This window comes from Crinia signifera, chromosome 6, assembly GCF_055691185.1.
Source record: "Crinia signifera chromosome 6, ASM5569118v1, whole genome shotgun sequence".
Lineage (NCBI taxonomy): Eukaryota > Metazoa > Chordata > Amphibia > Anura > Myobatrachidae > Crinia > Crinia signifera.
Genome location: NC_139222.1, coordinates 139,403,724 through 139,419,034, shown reverse-complemented (window position 1 = coordinate 139,419,034; position 15,311 = coordinate 139,403,724). Strand labels below are relative to the sequence as shown.

Below are 15,311 nucleotides of genomic sequence, written 5' to 3'. Positions count from 1 at the left end.
AATCCCCACTAGTAAGGCCCCCCCCCCCCCCCCCCCCCAAGTCAAGAGCATTTTCTGGGTTCAGGGTCAAAAAGCTCTGTGCGTGCACGGCATGGGTAAAGTATTACCTCCTTTTTCTGGTAGTGTTTGTTGTTTGTAAGTAAATCTCCCTAACTAATGAGAGGAGTTCTCACTGGGCTCACAGTGTAGCAACAGCTAGCAAATTGCAATTGTAATTTATGCATTGCTGTGAAATGTAGCCATTAAACAATGATAGCTATTCTTGTGACCAGTATACAACACAGGTAACCTATTGGTGTTTAACATCGAGCTCCTTCCTTTTGACCAATGGAAAATCGTCGCTCCCTTTAATGACGAGTATACAAAGTAGAGTGGTGTGAATTGTAGCAGTCATATACTTAATGAAAAGAAAAGCATCTTAGCCCTTGTTTTGCAGCTGTGATACATCCACTGTTTTTATTGGTTTCTTTTTTTTTTTTCATTAGTCATTACATTTATTTAATGTTGTTTGCTGTATGACATTTAATGTTGACCTCCAATGTGCATATTTTTACTATCTATGTATGATAATATTTATTTTTAGGACTGCCCTTGGACTATGTTTTGTCTGTAGCATACTGAAACATTATGTCCTATATTATACTATATGGATTGTTATTTTTTTCCTAGTTGTATCCTTTATATTTGTTGGACACTTCCTCATTGCCCTTTATATATACATTCTCTACTAGATTGTTAAAGATTCTGTATTAATTGTAGCTTAAAACCAATATTACCTCTGTGTAGATAAGTCTCCTGGATATGAAAAGGTCAAAAGTGTAAGTGGGCCTGATTCGGATGTGGACGAAGGTGCTTTTACTGTTATATGGAAAGCACTGATAGCAATAATGTGGTAATGTAACAAGAGGTGTCTGAGAAATGGGCTAAGAAATCAGCCCAAATCGGGTGCTTGTGATGTCCCCTCAGGTCTGATGTACGTCCTGTGCGCATCAGACCTGAGTTGGAGGTCCGACCTCAGACCCTTCTCCCATCCCATGTGAAAGAACCCCATGTTACATAGGTACATAGTAGGTAAGGTTGAAAAAAGACTTGCGTCTAGGGTGGCCAATCCCGGGATCGGCGGGATCCCGGGATTTGGCCCCCAAAACGCCGGGATTTCAATCCCGGGATTGGAATTTCCAATCCCGGGATTTCGGGATTAAACTGCGCATGCGCAGTTTAATGCCGGGCAGCGTCTGAGCACTCAGACGCTGCCCGGCTTCCCCATACCCCGCAGTGCGCAGCGTGACGAGGTCACGCTGCGAGGTCACGCTGCGCAGGGCACACGGCACAGCCGCACATCCACGGCTTCCCGCCCGCCCAGCGCTCCCGGCCACCCAGCGCTGACGGACACCCGCCCGCCCACCCAGCGCTGACGGCCGGCCACCCGCCCACCCAGCGCTGACGGCCGGCCACCCACCCAGCGCTGACGGCCGGCCACCCGCCCTCCCACCCAGCACTCACGGCCGGCCACCCGCCCTCCCACCCAGCACTCACGGCCGGCCACCCGCCCGCCCACCCAGCGCTAAAGGGCACCCAGCGCTCCGTAACAACCACCCACCCAAAGATTCCTGACAACCACCAACCCCCCCACCCACCGGTCCCTGACAACCAACCACCCACCCCCCCCACCCACCCAGCGGTCCCTGACACCCACCCAGCGCTCGGGCGGCCAGGGTGTTTTTTATTATTAGGGACGCCAATCCCGGGATCCCGGGAATCCCGGGATTGAGCATTTTTCAATCCCGAATCCCGGGATTGAAAAAATGCCCCGGGATTGGCATCCCTACTTGCGTCCATCTAGTTCAACCTATTTATGCTGTATATTATGTTATTATATTTTAAAGACAGATTATGTTACTTATTTATAACCCTGTGATGTATTGAATGCAACCCTGCTGCCTGGGAAGGTCCAGGGCGACTCACTGGGAATCAGCTGGCCATACACTACTGCTAGAAATCGCAGTAGTGTATGGCCAGCTTAAGCTGCATTCTAGGACACCGTCTCGAATCCTTCTCCAACACCATCAGCTGGCTGCGTGACCGATGGGGTTACCCAAACAGGCTATCGCAAGACCTACCAAGAGGCCAGGAAATCTTTGTCCTCTGAACAAGATCCTGGCCTTGTCTCTTTCCCGCAACACACCTCAGTTTGGAAAAACTGAGGCCTGCGCCGCACGCTCTCTGTCCCAAAATGGGTGTTTTTTGGGGGGGAAATAAGCACAAATACTGTGACAGGAGCTGGTTGATTGGTAATTTCTCTCTCTTATTATTTATTTATTAACAGTTTCTTATATAGCGCATACATATTCCACAGCGCTTTACAGAGAGAATAATTGAACATTCACATCAGTCCCTGCCCCAGTGGAGCTTACAATCTATATTCCCTACCGCAAGTACATGCACACACAGACATTCTCTTGCCAAAGCTTATTAAATAGACCCCCATGTCAGATGGGGTTTTCCTTGACACGATCGCAACTGATCCAACAGTGTCAGAGAAGCCTAACGGCAGCTGCTAGAAGCTGATCTTCCGACAGCAGCCGACTTAGGCCATCCAGCCAGCCCTTCAGTTGCCACGACAACCTCCCTTCTGCCGGTCGGCTTACAGAATCTTTCTGTGGCCGAGCTCCTGGAGTTCAGGGCAACCGTCTATGGCACCCCTGATCGTGTTCAGCAGTACCAACACTTGCTCCTTGTTGTAATTCACCATCCCCCCCCCCCCCCCCACACACACACACCTCCCTTGCAGAATAGTGACAGCAGAGATGGGTGATCCTCAGGATTTCCAACCTCTGCCTGGTGACTGCACTTTATGCGAATTAAGTAGCTCTGTACAGATAAGAAAAAAAAAAAAAAACATATATACAGACACACACACATACACAAAATGTAAAAGCCTTGATTTTGGTCCATGAACAATTAGAATTGTTTATGGTCAATGAGATAAATACCAGCGCTTGTTTCTGCCAGTCATACAATATGTGGACAAACAGAAGGGAATCAATCCTCCTCATCACCACATAACTGAACATAAGGATGACATAGAGACACAATTTACTTAATTTAATATGTTTTTCAAAAATTCTTAATAATAAACTTTTGGCTTTGGAGTTCCTTGAAAAAAAAAGACTATTAACTATCCTATTCTCTGTTGTCTGACAGTGGCAGCTAGATGGAGTCCAAAGTGAGTCAAAAAACGCGAAGGTGGTCTCTCCACACCACTTGGCTGGTAGAAGGTCGGAGTCTGACTCTGACCTTCTACCAGCCAAGTTGTTTGGAGAGACCACCTTCGTTTTTTGACTCACTTTGGATTACAATATTAACATATATTGGATATAACGCCGCAAGATTTTGAGGAGGACTGCTGCAATGCTATCCCAAGGGATTAACATCCTCTAGCGGCGCTGGGTAAATATAAGTCCAGTGGCCATATTAAATGCTACAAACCGTCTTCTCCACCACATTTCCCTAAACAGAATAAAAAAGCCAAAGATCAAAGATGGGATATACCACTTTCCCACCCGGCAAACCTATGGTCTAGGTCCCTTTTATACAGTGTTTTATTCACACATACCCCAATTTTATTTTATATTTTACCATTATGTACGTTTTATCTATGGTTCTTAGTTGTGATATGACCTATAACCATTGTTAATAAATGTATTTGTCCTTTTGTCACCAAACAAGCGCCACTTCTTTGTTTATATTTGGTTCTTTTTGTGGCAATCCCACTGCTAAGTGGCTGCTATTGACAGAGCATCTCTGGTAGCGCCTGTTCACGCTACCTTGGTAGCACTTCTCTTCGGCAAATAAATGTATGACAGCAGGTTATTTATTTAGTTTGTGTGTGTTTGTGTGTGTGTGTGTGTGTGTGTTTGTGTGTTGTGATGGGTGGGTGGGATGGTGGTACCCCTACAGTGGAATGTAAAAGGTTTTGTCCCTTTCAGACTTTTTATATTTTGTCATATTTGACACACAATTGTTTTAGATCCTCCAACCCAATTTGATATAACACATCCTGAGTAAAGACACAATACAGTTTTGAAATTACCATTTCATTTATTGAAGGAAAAAAGTTATAAGTACAAACTGGCCTTGTGTCAAATATTAATTGCCCCCTTAATTACTCCTTCAACCAATGAACCAAATTGAATTGATAATTGGGTTCAGTTAAATTAGACACAGTCAGGCTTGATTACTGACAGCCCTTTTGAATTTAAACAACATTGAAACAGAACTTTTGTGAAACTGACTAAAAGATCCAACAAGCAGCACAGTTTGCTACTATAAAATTAATTTCAGAAGCGGTGGAAAAGGTTCCAAAGCAGTTTCTAAGGCTCTGGGACTCCGATGAACCACATTGAGAGCCATGGTGGCATCGGGGTCAGGGACACCCAATAGCTCTATCTCGTGCCCCTCCAAAAGGGGGGGAGGGGTCTTAACAGAAAGGGTGTGTGGTCTTGTCGAAGTCTCCGATTTACTAGTGGTCTTGTCGAAGTCTCCGATCTACTAGGGTGTTGACTCACTGGAAGCCCCCTGACCACATCACTCTGGGGGCAAGCCCATCATTCCCATATGTCTTCAATTTTGATTTTACAAATGAGAAATGTTCTAAGATATTATCCAATAATAATTCCCATTATTTTAGCATCATCATTTTAAAATAAAGTGAATAATATTTTTATATAACTCATAAGACACTAACTATATATATATATATATATATATATATATATATATATATATATATATATATATATATATATATATATATATATATATATATATATATATATATATACATACATACCATACAACTAGGAAAATTATTTATTTATTTCTTAATAAGGTGTAGGATTGCCAATGGCATGCAAGGTGGTCTGAATTCTCCTTGGAGTGGACAGATATAAGTCCTGGATGGACAACAATTGAATCTTGAACCATTCTTTCTGCAAAACTTGTTCAAATTCCCAGAGAGATGTTGGAGGCAGATAATGTGAATGAACCTTGTTCTTCAAAACTGGCCATACGTGCTTTAGTGATAGTGAGGTTAGCCATATGGGGCGGGAGGGTGGCAGGGAAGTTGATACACCTTGTCTGCATACAGAGAATACCACAGTTGGATGATTCAAGCTGTATGAATTGGTGCCTGATCATCTTGGTACAGGCATCACTTGCCTGAAACAATGTCTGCACCTTGGGAAGAACCTGGTCAGCCAAAATGTCTACATAGTCTATGACAATGACTGAACTGTGCATGGTCATAATGTGACAGAATGCCATGATATGGTTGTCAAAATCATCACCGACCCCTCACCATGTTGCACTTTTGGCTCCAGACTGTCCTATTGTATGCTTATCTCTGTGTTCTCTACATGTAAACTCATCCTGAGGTGGCAATCCTAGTTGTGGAACATGGAAATTCAGCTCAGCAGTCACTTATGCAGCGGTTCTCTTCTTATTCTTAACCACAATCATGCTCAATGCACTTCTGTCTCTGGCACTCAATATACACCTTCACCCACACTAGTGTTTAGCTGATGATGTTTTCTGGAAACAGTATATGTCATCATTACCTATGATACAGTTCCTTGCACTATACCAAATAAACTGTCTACTGTAGTCACAGACGCAACCACTAGGCGGGCACCAACAATTTGCCTATCTGTGAGCTCAGACATGATTAACTAACGCCAATAACAATGTCGACAGAGCAACTGAGATCTCCAATCGCCTAAACAGGTTTCTCATACAGGAAGCACAAACTGCTGAGAAGCCATGTAAGTTGAAAACGCACGTCTGACGCACGCAGTGCTGTCGGCGTGCTGTTTCTATATTTATGTCTAACCTCTATGTGTGTGTGTGACATGTGTGTTCCAAATCTTTATTTCATATTGCATACACACCCAAACACTAGGGTTAATTTATTTTGTTTGTAGACAGTTATATGTAATATTAGTACATCTGGCCCTTATAGCCCACAATAAGGATCAAACCAGGCCTGGAAAAGTTCTATGAAAATGAGATTACCAAGGGTCTATACTTTGAAGGTTTCTAATGGAGATTGCTTCCAACTAGTGGCAATCAAGAATTTAGCAGCATTGAACACATGGCTACATAGTTTGGGCTCTTCTTATGTTTTATCTCCCTTATGTGGGGCATAGAAAGTATGGGCTGTGTTTTATATCCTGAGCAGTCTTCAGTTACTGTGTTCATCTTTTTATTTTTGTTTTATATCCTGAGCAGTCTTCAGTTACTGTGTTCATCTTTTTATTTTTGTATTTTATTGTGCACTCACCACTGAATATGAATGTGATCATACACATCTGTTGGACATGGATTAAATATTGCATGCAACAGACAGACTACTAGTACTGAGAAAGCAAATAGTTGTCACCATACGCGGCAAATGCAATACTTAGACTGTGGCATGCCATAATGTGTACGCATAGGACCTTATTCTGATTGAGTCGGGCGGCTGCGTGTTCGGTTGGATGGCCAATGTATTGTGTTTGCGCATGTGCAGAGGCGTTTCTGCGCATGTGCGAACACCTCCCGTGTCTGAACACGGCGTGAATTCAGTGCAGAAAAGGATCGTAAGGACCCATCCGAGCAGGGGGTGGAGAGGGGCGTGAAGGGCTGTTTGGGCTCATTAACGTATGCGAACGCCCCGCGTTTCATGGGCGTTCCCGTGAAAACGCTGGGCGTATGTATGGTAATCCGGCCATGACGCACGTGTGGGGGTCGGACAGCTGACATAGTCGGATGTTAGCTGGCCGCCCATATCCCTGATTTCACACGGAAAAATGTCAGAGTGGTCTGGAGCACTTGGGGCTGCCTGACCGCTCGGTCCATCATTCGATGGTCGGCGACCATCGCAGAATGGGGGAGGTTCCCACAGATGGGGGAGGTGTTCACATGAAATATCCACTCGCGGTCCATTCGCTCTGCGTTTTACCGCATTCAGACGATCTGTGCGATCCTTATGGTAGGCTGGGCTAAGAACACTTGGTGGCCGTCCAAAATACAAATCCGACCGAGTCAACTAGAATAAGGGCCATAATGATAACGCTACAGTGCACTGCATTACACAATCCACATGCCGATGGTGTGGGGCAGCGATGGTGGCATCCCTAATGCCCTACTCCACTGCCATAAAGCACCTGTCGAACACCCCTAGTTATGGCCCTGTTGCCAACTTTACCCATTTTTTTAATAATAACTTTTATTGATATATTATCATGTAGATCAGATCCTTCCACACAAAACAAAGAATATAACAGTATACCTATAAAGCAGGCATGTCTAAACTAGGGAAGAGGATGCGGTGTGCTCCCTAGGAGGCACAGACAGGCGCTAACAAGGGTGCTTTGCTAAGAGCTGCCACTTAACAATGGGGTTGTCAGCCCCAATAAACCAAGAGCAACAAGAAAAAAGAAGAAGTGGCGCTGGTTTGATGAAAGGTTACACAAATATTTAATAACATTTATTGTTATGCAATTGTATGATATGTTTTTTTTAAACTGTTATTAAATATTTGTGTAACCTTTCATCAAACCAGTGCCACTTCTTCTTTTTTCATGTCTAAACTATGGCCCTCCAGCTGTTGTGAAACTACAAGTCCCATCATGCCTTGCCACAGTTTTGCTATTAGGGAATGCTAAAACTATGGCAAGGCATGCTGGGATGTGTAGTTTCACAACAGCTGGAGGGCCACAGTTTGGACATGCCTGCTATAATGGAATGTAGACAACATTTAATAAGTTAAGGAAATGCAACATGTAGAGATCAACTCGGATCTAGAATGGTATGACCCCCATCTAAAACAGACCTTCCTTTTTAATGGAAGTAGCAGTCCAATCCATTTTGAGAGAGGGTGGAGATGACTCAGTCCGCTGTGATAATGCGGCATCTGCAATTTTGGACATCAATATTTTATTGCCTTTAGAGACATGAGAAGAGGCTTTTTTAGGGGAACATCCCCAAAATACCCAGGGGGAGATTCTCTAAACAAGAAATGCGGTAAAAAACGTTTTTTACCGCATTTTGGGATGCTCTAAGCATCCCCCGCCGGGTTAACGCGGCGGGGGGCATCGCCAGAAAAATCTGGCGATGCCCCATAGAAGCCAATGGGCTTCTACCGCATCCCTCCGCCGCCCCGCAACGACCCCCCCGCCGCCCCGCACGGACACCCGCCGCCCTGCATCGCCCCCTCCCCCCTCACCTGTGTCCGGGCAGCACAGCGCAGTGCTGCCCGGACCTGTGACCTCCTCCCTGCACTGATCCTCTTCCGGGTACAGGGAGGAGGAGAGCCCGGAGCAGCAGCAGCAGCAGCGCCGGGTGTGTGAGGGAGGGGGGAGCCGCCGGGACCTGCTGGGACCCGGCGACTCTCACCGCAAAGGACAGCTCTTAACGCAAGAGCTGTCCTTTGCTATAATTATCGCATATGTTAGAACATATGCGATAATTATAAATGCGATGGGCGGCGAAGGGGGGCGGAGATTCTTAGAGAATCTCCCCCCCCCAGTCAGGAGATACATTTATTGTTCATTGAAGCGTGTGGTTAATGTAATGTTGACTGGTTCCAAAACTCCATTATTTTACCCATTTTAACACTTTGGCATAATATTTTGAGGGCTCCACTAATATTGTTTACAACCCAGCCTGATTTCCATTAATCCAATAAACTGTATCGTTCTCTATCCTTAAAATGGCTGCCTCTAAAATGGAAGTGACAGTTGTTACAGTAATTAATAGTAACCGTGTGGATACACGTCATGTCTAAGTAAAGGCCTGTTGAATTTTGTAGTGTTTTATTTGTACCCGTTTAAACATCTTACACTGCAGGTTAGTTAGCTGTATATTCCTATAAGCAAGATGTATACTATTATTTATCGTAACCCTGTTCCGAAAGTGCGAGCAGGTCACACTTGGCTTTAATGACATGTTTGTAGAATGAGATCCCAGCTATATATACTTGCACTGTGTCTAATAATAAATACATCTTACTATTTATGTGGGGAATTCAGAGTGACATCTTAATGACACTGTGCAGATCAGTGCTCTGTGTATTTTACCTATCTGCTAGACTGTATTTCTCAATGTGTAAAAATAGATACATGTTTTTTATACTGTGGAACATTATACGGTATCTACACAGAGACTATATTCAATATTTTTTTGATCTTGTGTTACATGATTAAATTATATATATATATATATATTCCAAATGGTCCGACACTCCATATGCTGCTCCCGGTGCCCTCCACTGACTGTAGTGAGTCAATATGCAGGTAGATAAATAGCGGAACTCGGCAGGCTTACTTGGTGATATAAAAATCCTTTATTGCGCCCAACGGCGTTTCGGGGATCTCTCCCCCGTCTTCAGGGGCTTGTGGCCACAAGCCCCTGAAAACGGGGGAGAGATCCCCGAAACGCCGTTGGGCGCAATAAAGGATTTTTATATCACCAAAACTAGAAAGGTAAAGCAATGTAAGTAGTAAAATGGTACATGCAAAAGCATGAGGGCGGAGGAAGGCTTTGTTTTTACTGTGTATAAGCGCAACGGAATCTGCTGCGCTATATAAGAAACTGTAAATAAATAAATAAATATAGAATTACAGTCCTGTGTCAAATGAAAATGCCTAATACCCCTTTTACACCAGAGGTTGGACCCGGGATATTGCCGCTCCAGTCCGGGGCAGGGCATGGTGTAAATGGGCTGAAAAAAAATAACACGGGTACTGTTCCCCGGGAATCTGACCCGGCAAATGTTCAGGGTCGGACACAGGGCTTATCCGGGGCTCAGGTTGGTGTAAATGGTCATTATCCCGGTTATTTGGTGGGTAGAGGGGCGCGAAGAGCTGATTGGTGCTTCTGCGGCTCTGGCAGATCATGTCATCTGCTGGAGACCCGCACAGGGCACATGTAGCAGCGCAGCAGAAGCGTTACCACGCTCTAGACCTCTATTGTGCTCTCCTCCTCCAAGTGTGAAGCAAGTAGCACAGGGTGAGAAGCTGCTTCAAACTCTCAATTGCTGAAAAGTACAGCACAAACTGCAACACAGCTACTCCGTCTGCCATCTTTGCTGCAATGCTGGGAGCAGAACCCACCCCCTCCCTTTTCCCTTTCTTGTGACCTCATCTCAAACAGCCCAAAGGTCAATTTTTAATGACACCAGCAAGGAAAGACAGGGCTGATCCGTTTTCAGTGTGAAAGGGCCTTAGCCGGGAATAACCCAGATTGAATTGCAGTGTAAATGGGGTCTGAGGCAGGGCATGCCCTGGCAATTTCCCGTGTTCGATTTCCCGGGTCCTACCCGGTATTCTGGTGTAAAAGTGGTATTAGAGAGTTGTGAAAATAAAGGTGTGTATAGAACACATGTATCCCAACCTAAATTAGCCTTATACACCATTTCCACACAAAAACCCTTGTCACAGGTGCTGCTTAAAGCCTTGTACACACCGTAGGCTGGACCCAGTTAGTGTTGGGTGCCAGTGCCGTGATCCAGCTCTTCGTGGGCTTTTATCGTGACCCATGTAGGATGACCCTGGTCATTGGCTTACAATGCAGCCACCCTGAATACTTCCCAGGTTCAACCCTGGTACCTTGCTCTGTATTTGAACCTGTTGAATTGAACAAGAATTAGTCATTTGTGCTATTAAATTGAAATAATTTACGGACAGAATTCTTTACTTTTGGCTAGTCATCACATTGGGTTTATCTAAAGTTTCTTTTGGAGCCCATTTTCTGAATTACCCTTTCATCCAACTCAACTGTTTACCCACTATTTTCACACAAACTACTGAATACTATAAACTGCTCACATCCTTGGATGGAGATCCTGGCCCCTCCTACCCCTGCAATGGCAGCAAAACACCTCTGCTTTGAGAAACATGCTGTTGTCACCACCCATAGGCAAACGCAGGGGGGGGGGGGGGAGGGGCGGGGTTCTGGTTGCCCGGAAACCCCCCTGCTCTTGGCAAGTGCCTTAAATTGTAACTGTGCCTATTGTACCGGATTCTTCTACCACATATACTGTATGTGTGGATCTGAGCCCTCAAACATCACAGGTGTCAGGTGGAAGAGACAGGAGCCTTACCATGAAGTGGGAGATTGTGAATGTAGAAAGTGCAGTACTGTTTCTATTATGTTTGTGTATTTATTTATTTATTATATTTTTAACCTTTTCCTGACCACTTATCTTATTTAAATGTTTGAAAGAGCCTATACTATAGACCATCTCTACTGTTAAATATGAATACTGTATTCCATACAGTATCCAGTGTATAAAAAGACCAATTTTCGGGGCTGTTACCGCTCCCCCAGACTACTGTACTTGCTCTTGTGGGATATTTTGGATTACATTTGGAAACCCCCCTCTAAAAATCCTGCGTTTTCCACTGCCACCTCCTCCATGACTGACAGTCTGGTGCCTACTGCATCAGCCAGTGCAGACTTATACTGAACATGCGCAATAAAACTCTGGTAAAAACTCTAAGTACTGAACATCAGTACTTTTCTGCATGCACTGCAAATAAATATGAACCAGAATCAGGCTCATTATTAGCTCCCCATGTGGCAGATGTATTAATCTTTGGAGACTGATAAAATGGAGAGAGATAAACATCCAACCAATCAACTCCTAACTGTCATTTTCCAAACCCAGTCTGTAACATAGAAGTTAGGAGATGAATGGCTGGTTGTTTATCACTCTCCACTTTATTGGCATCCCAGGCTTAGTACATCGCTGCGGTATATGTACATTGCTATCACTCTTTGCTTTTAATACCCTATTTCAGTGGTCAGGGCCGCCAAGAGAATCCTGGGCCCCGGTACAACAACTTCCTGGGGCCCCCACGGAGGGAGCTCCCCGCACACTCTGCAGACCTGTTGTTATGCCACTGCTTCCAAGGTGGATACAGGGACAAAAATATACACCGTAATGCCTATTACACATGTCACATACCCATTACATATTTTACCACAGGCCATAATGCTCATTACATGTTATTCCACACACCGTAATGCTCATTGCATATTAGGGGGTCAACATGCTCGTTGCCATGGGATTTACCTGCTCTGCCAGGGGTTAACATTCTCTGCCAGGGGTTAACATTCTCTGCCAGGGGTTAACTTGCTCTTTGCCATGGGATTAACCTGCTCTGCCAGGGGTTAACATGCTCATTGCCATGGAGTTACATGCTCTGCCATAGGTTGCATTCTTTGCCAGGGGTTAACATTCTTCCAGGGGTTACATGCTGACTCCCAGCAGCATGGAGGGAGCCAGCAGACACAGAGCAACCAGCCACCCCCCTTCCACCTTGGAACACAGGGCCTTATTTTGGTTCATTCTTTCTGACAAAATCCTTCTTAGATGGACAAAACCATGTGCACTGCAGGGGGAGCAGATTTAACATGTGCAGAGAGAATTAGATTTGGGTGAGTAATTTTGTTTCTGTGCAGGGAAAATACCGACTGCTTTATTTTTACACTGCAATATAGATCTCACTTTGAAGTAAAACCCCACCCAAATCTAATTCTCTCTGCACATGTTACATCTTCCCCACCTGCAGTGCACATGGTTTTGCCCATCTAAGAAGGATTTTGTCAGAAAGAATGAACCAAAATAAGGCCCACAGTGACCTGGACATGGGTGGGGAACCAGGTCTGGGATTGCTGGAATGGAGACATGGCACTGGCACCTGCTGCTGCTGGTAGCGGTTGGGATGGGAATGTGGGGAGCGGGGTGGGCTGGATTCTGCGGTGGTACTCCTGTGGGAGTTGGTCTCTCTCTGACCCAGTTCCTCCTGGCACCCAGGGACTACCTACCCTAAGTATCCTTCTGTCGCCGAGCCATGGTAAACTCCCAAGTCATGTGGCTGGCTCTCAGTAGGCCCTGGAGTCTGAGAGCGGAACTACACAGAATTACCTCTGTGATGCTGCTGCCTCCACACTGGCCCACATCTGCACTTCCAATGCTGCTGCTGAACAGCTGATTCAGACGCACTCAGACCCGGCGCACTCACCACCAAATTAAAAAAACTGTGTCCAAACCGTGGCCCCCCTGACTGGCTCGGGCCTGGGTAAACTGTACCTGCTCCCCCCCCCATCTCGGCACCCCTGTCAGTGGTTCCCAAACTTTTTTGAATCCCGGCACCCAATCACGGCAGAAAAAAAATATTAAATTAAGTGCATTGTATTTATATGTCAGTTATCTGGTGAGGGACAGAATTTGCTTCTGTTTGACCACATATGTTATGATTGTCAGCCACAATCAATGGTTTTGCCTGGTACATTGACCATAAATAATATGAATTGATCTTGGTCCACCAACCCAAGGCACCCCTGCAAGTGTCCTGAGGCACCCCAGGGTGCCTAGGCACACAGTTTGGGAACCACTGCCCTATTTACTAAAGTTCCATTTCATGCCAAGATCCGCAGTCCCTGCAATGTTTAGATAACCTTTTCCATCCATCTCCACACATCTTCCTATGACACAGTAACACTCTTGCAAGTATTATTTCTACATCCCTGCTCCCTCTGTACTTACACCATTCCCAGCAAGCTCTCTGTGCAGTGCTTGCACATTATTTTCTAGCCAGTTCACACAGTTTGTGGCTCAGTCTTATTTCCTGCATGCATTTTCTCATTATTTTCTACTTTTTAGAGTTGAATACTTTTTTTGCTAACTCTTCTAGTCATTCTCTGCCTCATAGTCGCTTTTATAATTTGCTTTGTAGCCCACACTAACTTTTTTGCCGTTTATTAGTGCACTTTTTTTTCTGTGATTGCTCATATTGCACTGCATTTCTCTTTGTGTCTCTGTCTAGTGTGACACTAGGCTCTGTTATTCCTGAGCAGTCCTTATCCCCCCCAGCTCTCTCTCCTTTCTCCCTCTCCCTCGTTCTGTCTCTCCTGTCTATTTATATCTGACTCCTCCTCTCCTGTTCTATTTCAGTCGCTCTGCTGCAGAACCTTCCACTTGCAGCCCAACGTTCACTAGGCAGAAGGGGGAGGGCAGGGTACAGGCCTAACTAAACCTCCTAACACCTCTGGCACTGCCACCCATCAACCCGCTGACACCTCTCGCTCTTTGGATTTGAATTATCTGATCTCCATAGGTGCTGTGACCCTGTATTAAAGAAGAACAAGAAGTAGAAGAGTTGTTGGGAGTAGGGTGTTCTTTCTTGAGAAGAGGGGAGGGGAGGTCGGCTGATTGTTGGTAGCTGGCAGCAGAGGGGGGTCTGGGAATGTTGCTGGTTCCCAGAGCCCTGGCGCTGCCTGAAATGCTGCAGACTATTTATGAGACAGAGCCCTGTGTGTCCTCTGCAGATGGTGTTAAGGGGCGAGAGCCAGCGTTGGAGCTCCTCAGCCGGGCACAGGGGCACGCAATGCCCACTGCAGGTGAGAAGCATTTCCTTTATCCACTTATTCCATACGGAACTTCATGTCTGCCATCCATCCAGATATCATTACTCCTCTCAGTATATGATTACTGCTCCGCATATTTTTGAAGGGACCCTGCTCTCTACCTTACTTTATGTTTTTTAATGAACTTCTATTACAATACACCTAAAACATTAACCCATACTGATACTGCACCTACTGTGCACCTGTGTCCTGCACTTTTTTCCATCTCCATTGTTTCTCTACTTTTACATTGACCTTTACCCTTATTCTTGAGATCTTTTCTTTCTGCACCCCGTGCCCAATCTATCTTGCCTGCATCTCACTGGCTTACTACGCGTGCTTTTCTCATATTCTCACCTTGCTGAATCCTTCTGTACCTTTCGCCTCTGGAATGATAACAGTGGGACATTTATGCTGCACAACCCCTTGTATTAGCCTGCTTAGCTTTCACGTATATTTATTTGCTGTGGCCTCACTCAGATAGCACCTTCTACCTTATAGTTGGTATTTATTGTTATAGTCTTATCTTAATGCTCTCTCCTATGTTCTTTAAACTGTAAAGTTTAAAGTGTGTGTCCCCCACTTCCTCCTAATGCGCAGACATCAAGACAGATACATTAGATACATAGAAACATAGACGTAAAGGGAACAAACCTTTTACCTCCTTATATACAGTCAGCAGGTAGCATGTCCGTCATCTACTAATATATAGAAGAGCAAGTATATATTACATACTAATATACAGATATTAGGTAACATTCTTATTTCCTAATACTCAGGAAGCTGGGTGCATACTCGTCACCTTCTGAATGCACAGACATCAATAACACACCACTTATTTTCTTATACACAGAGCA

The 15,311-nt window shown here is 44.9% G+C and overlaps 1 protein-coding gene across 5 annotated transcripts in view; it reads left to right on the top strand.

Moving 5' to 3' along the window:
- Positions 1-15,311, top strand: part of HDAC5 (histone deacetylase 5) — a 105,615-nt gene that overhangs the window by 48,338 nt on the left and 41,966 nt on the right. For 2 of the 5 annotated variants that reach the window (XM_083147381.1, XM_083147378.1), the window contains exon 1: positions 14,006-14,448. The exons of 1 other annotated variant lie outside the window; for it this stretch is intronic. In XM_083147381.1, the coding sequence (XP_083003507.1) occupies positions 14,295-14,448 (154 nt within the window). In that variant the 5' untranslated portion in view covers positions 14,006-14,294. Of the gene's footprint in view, positions 1-14,004; positions 14,449-15,311 lie in introns of those variants that run through there. 2 more of the 5 variants (XM_083147382.1, XM_083147380.1) reach the window with 2 other exon arrangements.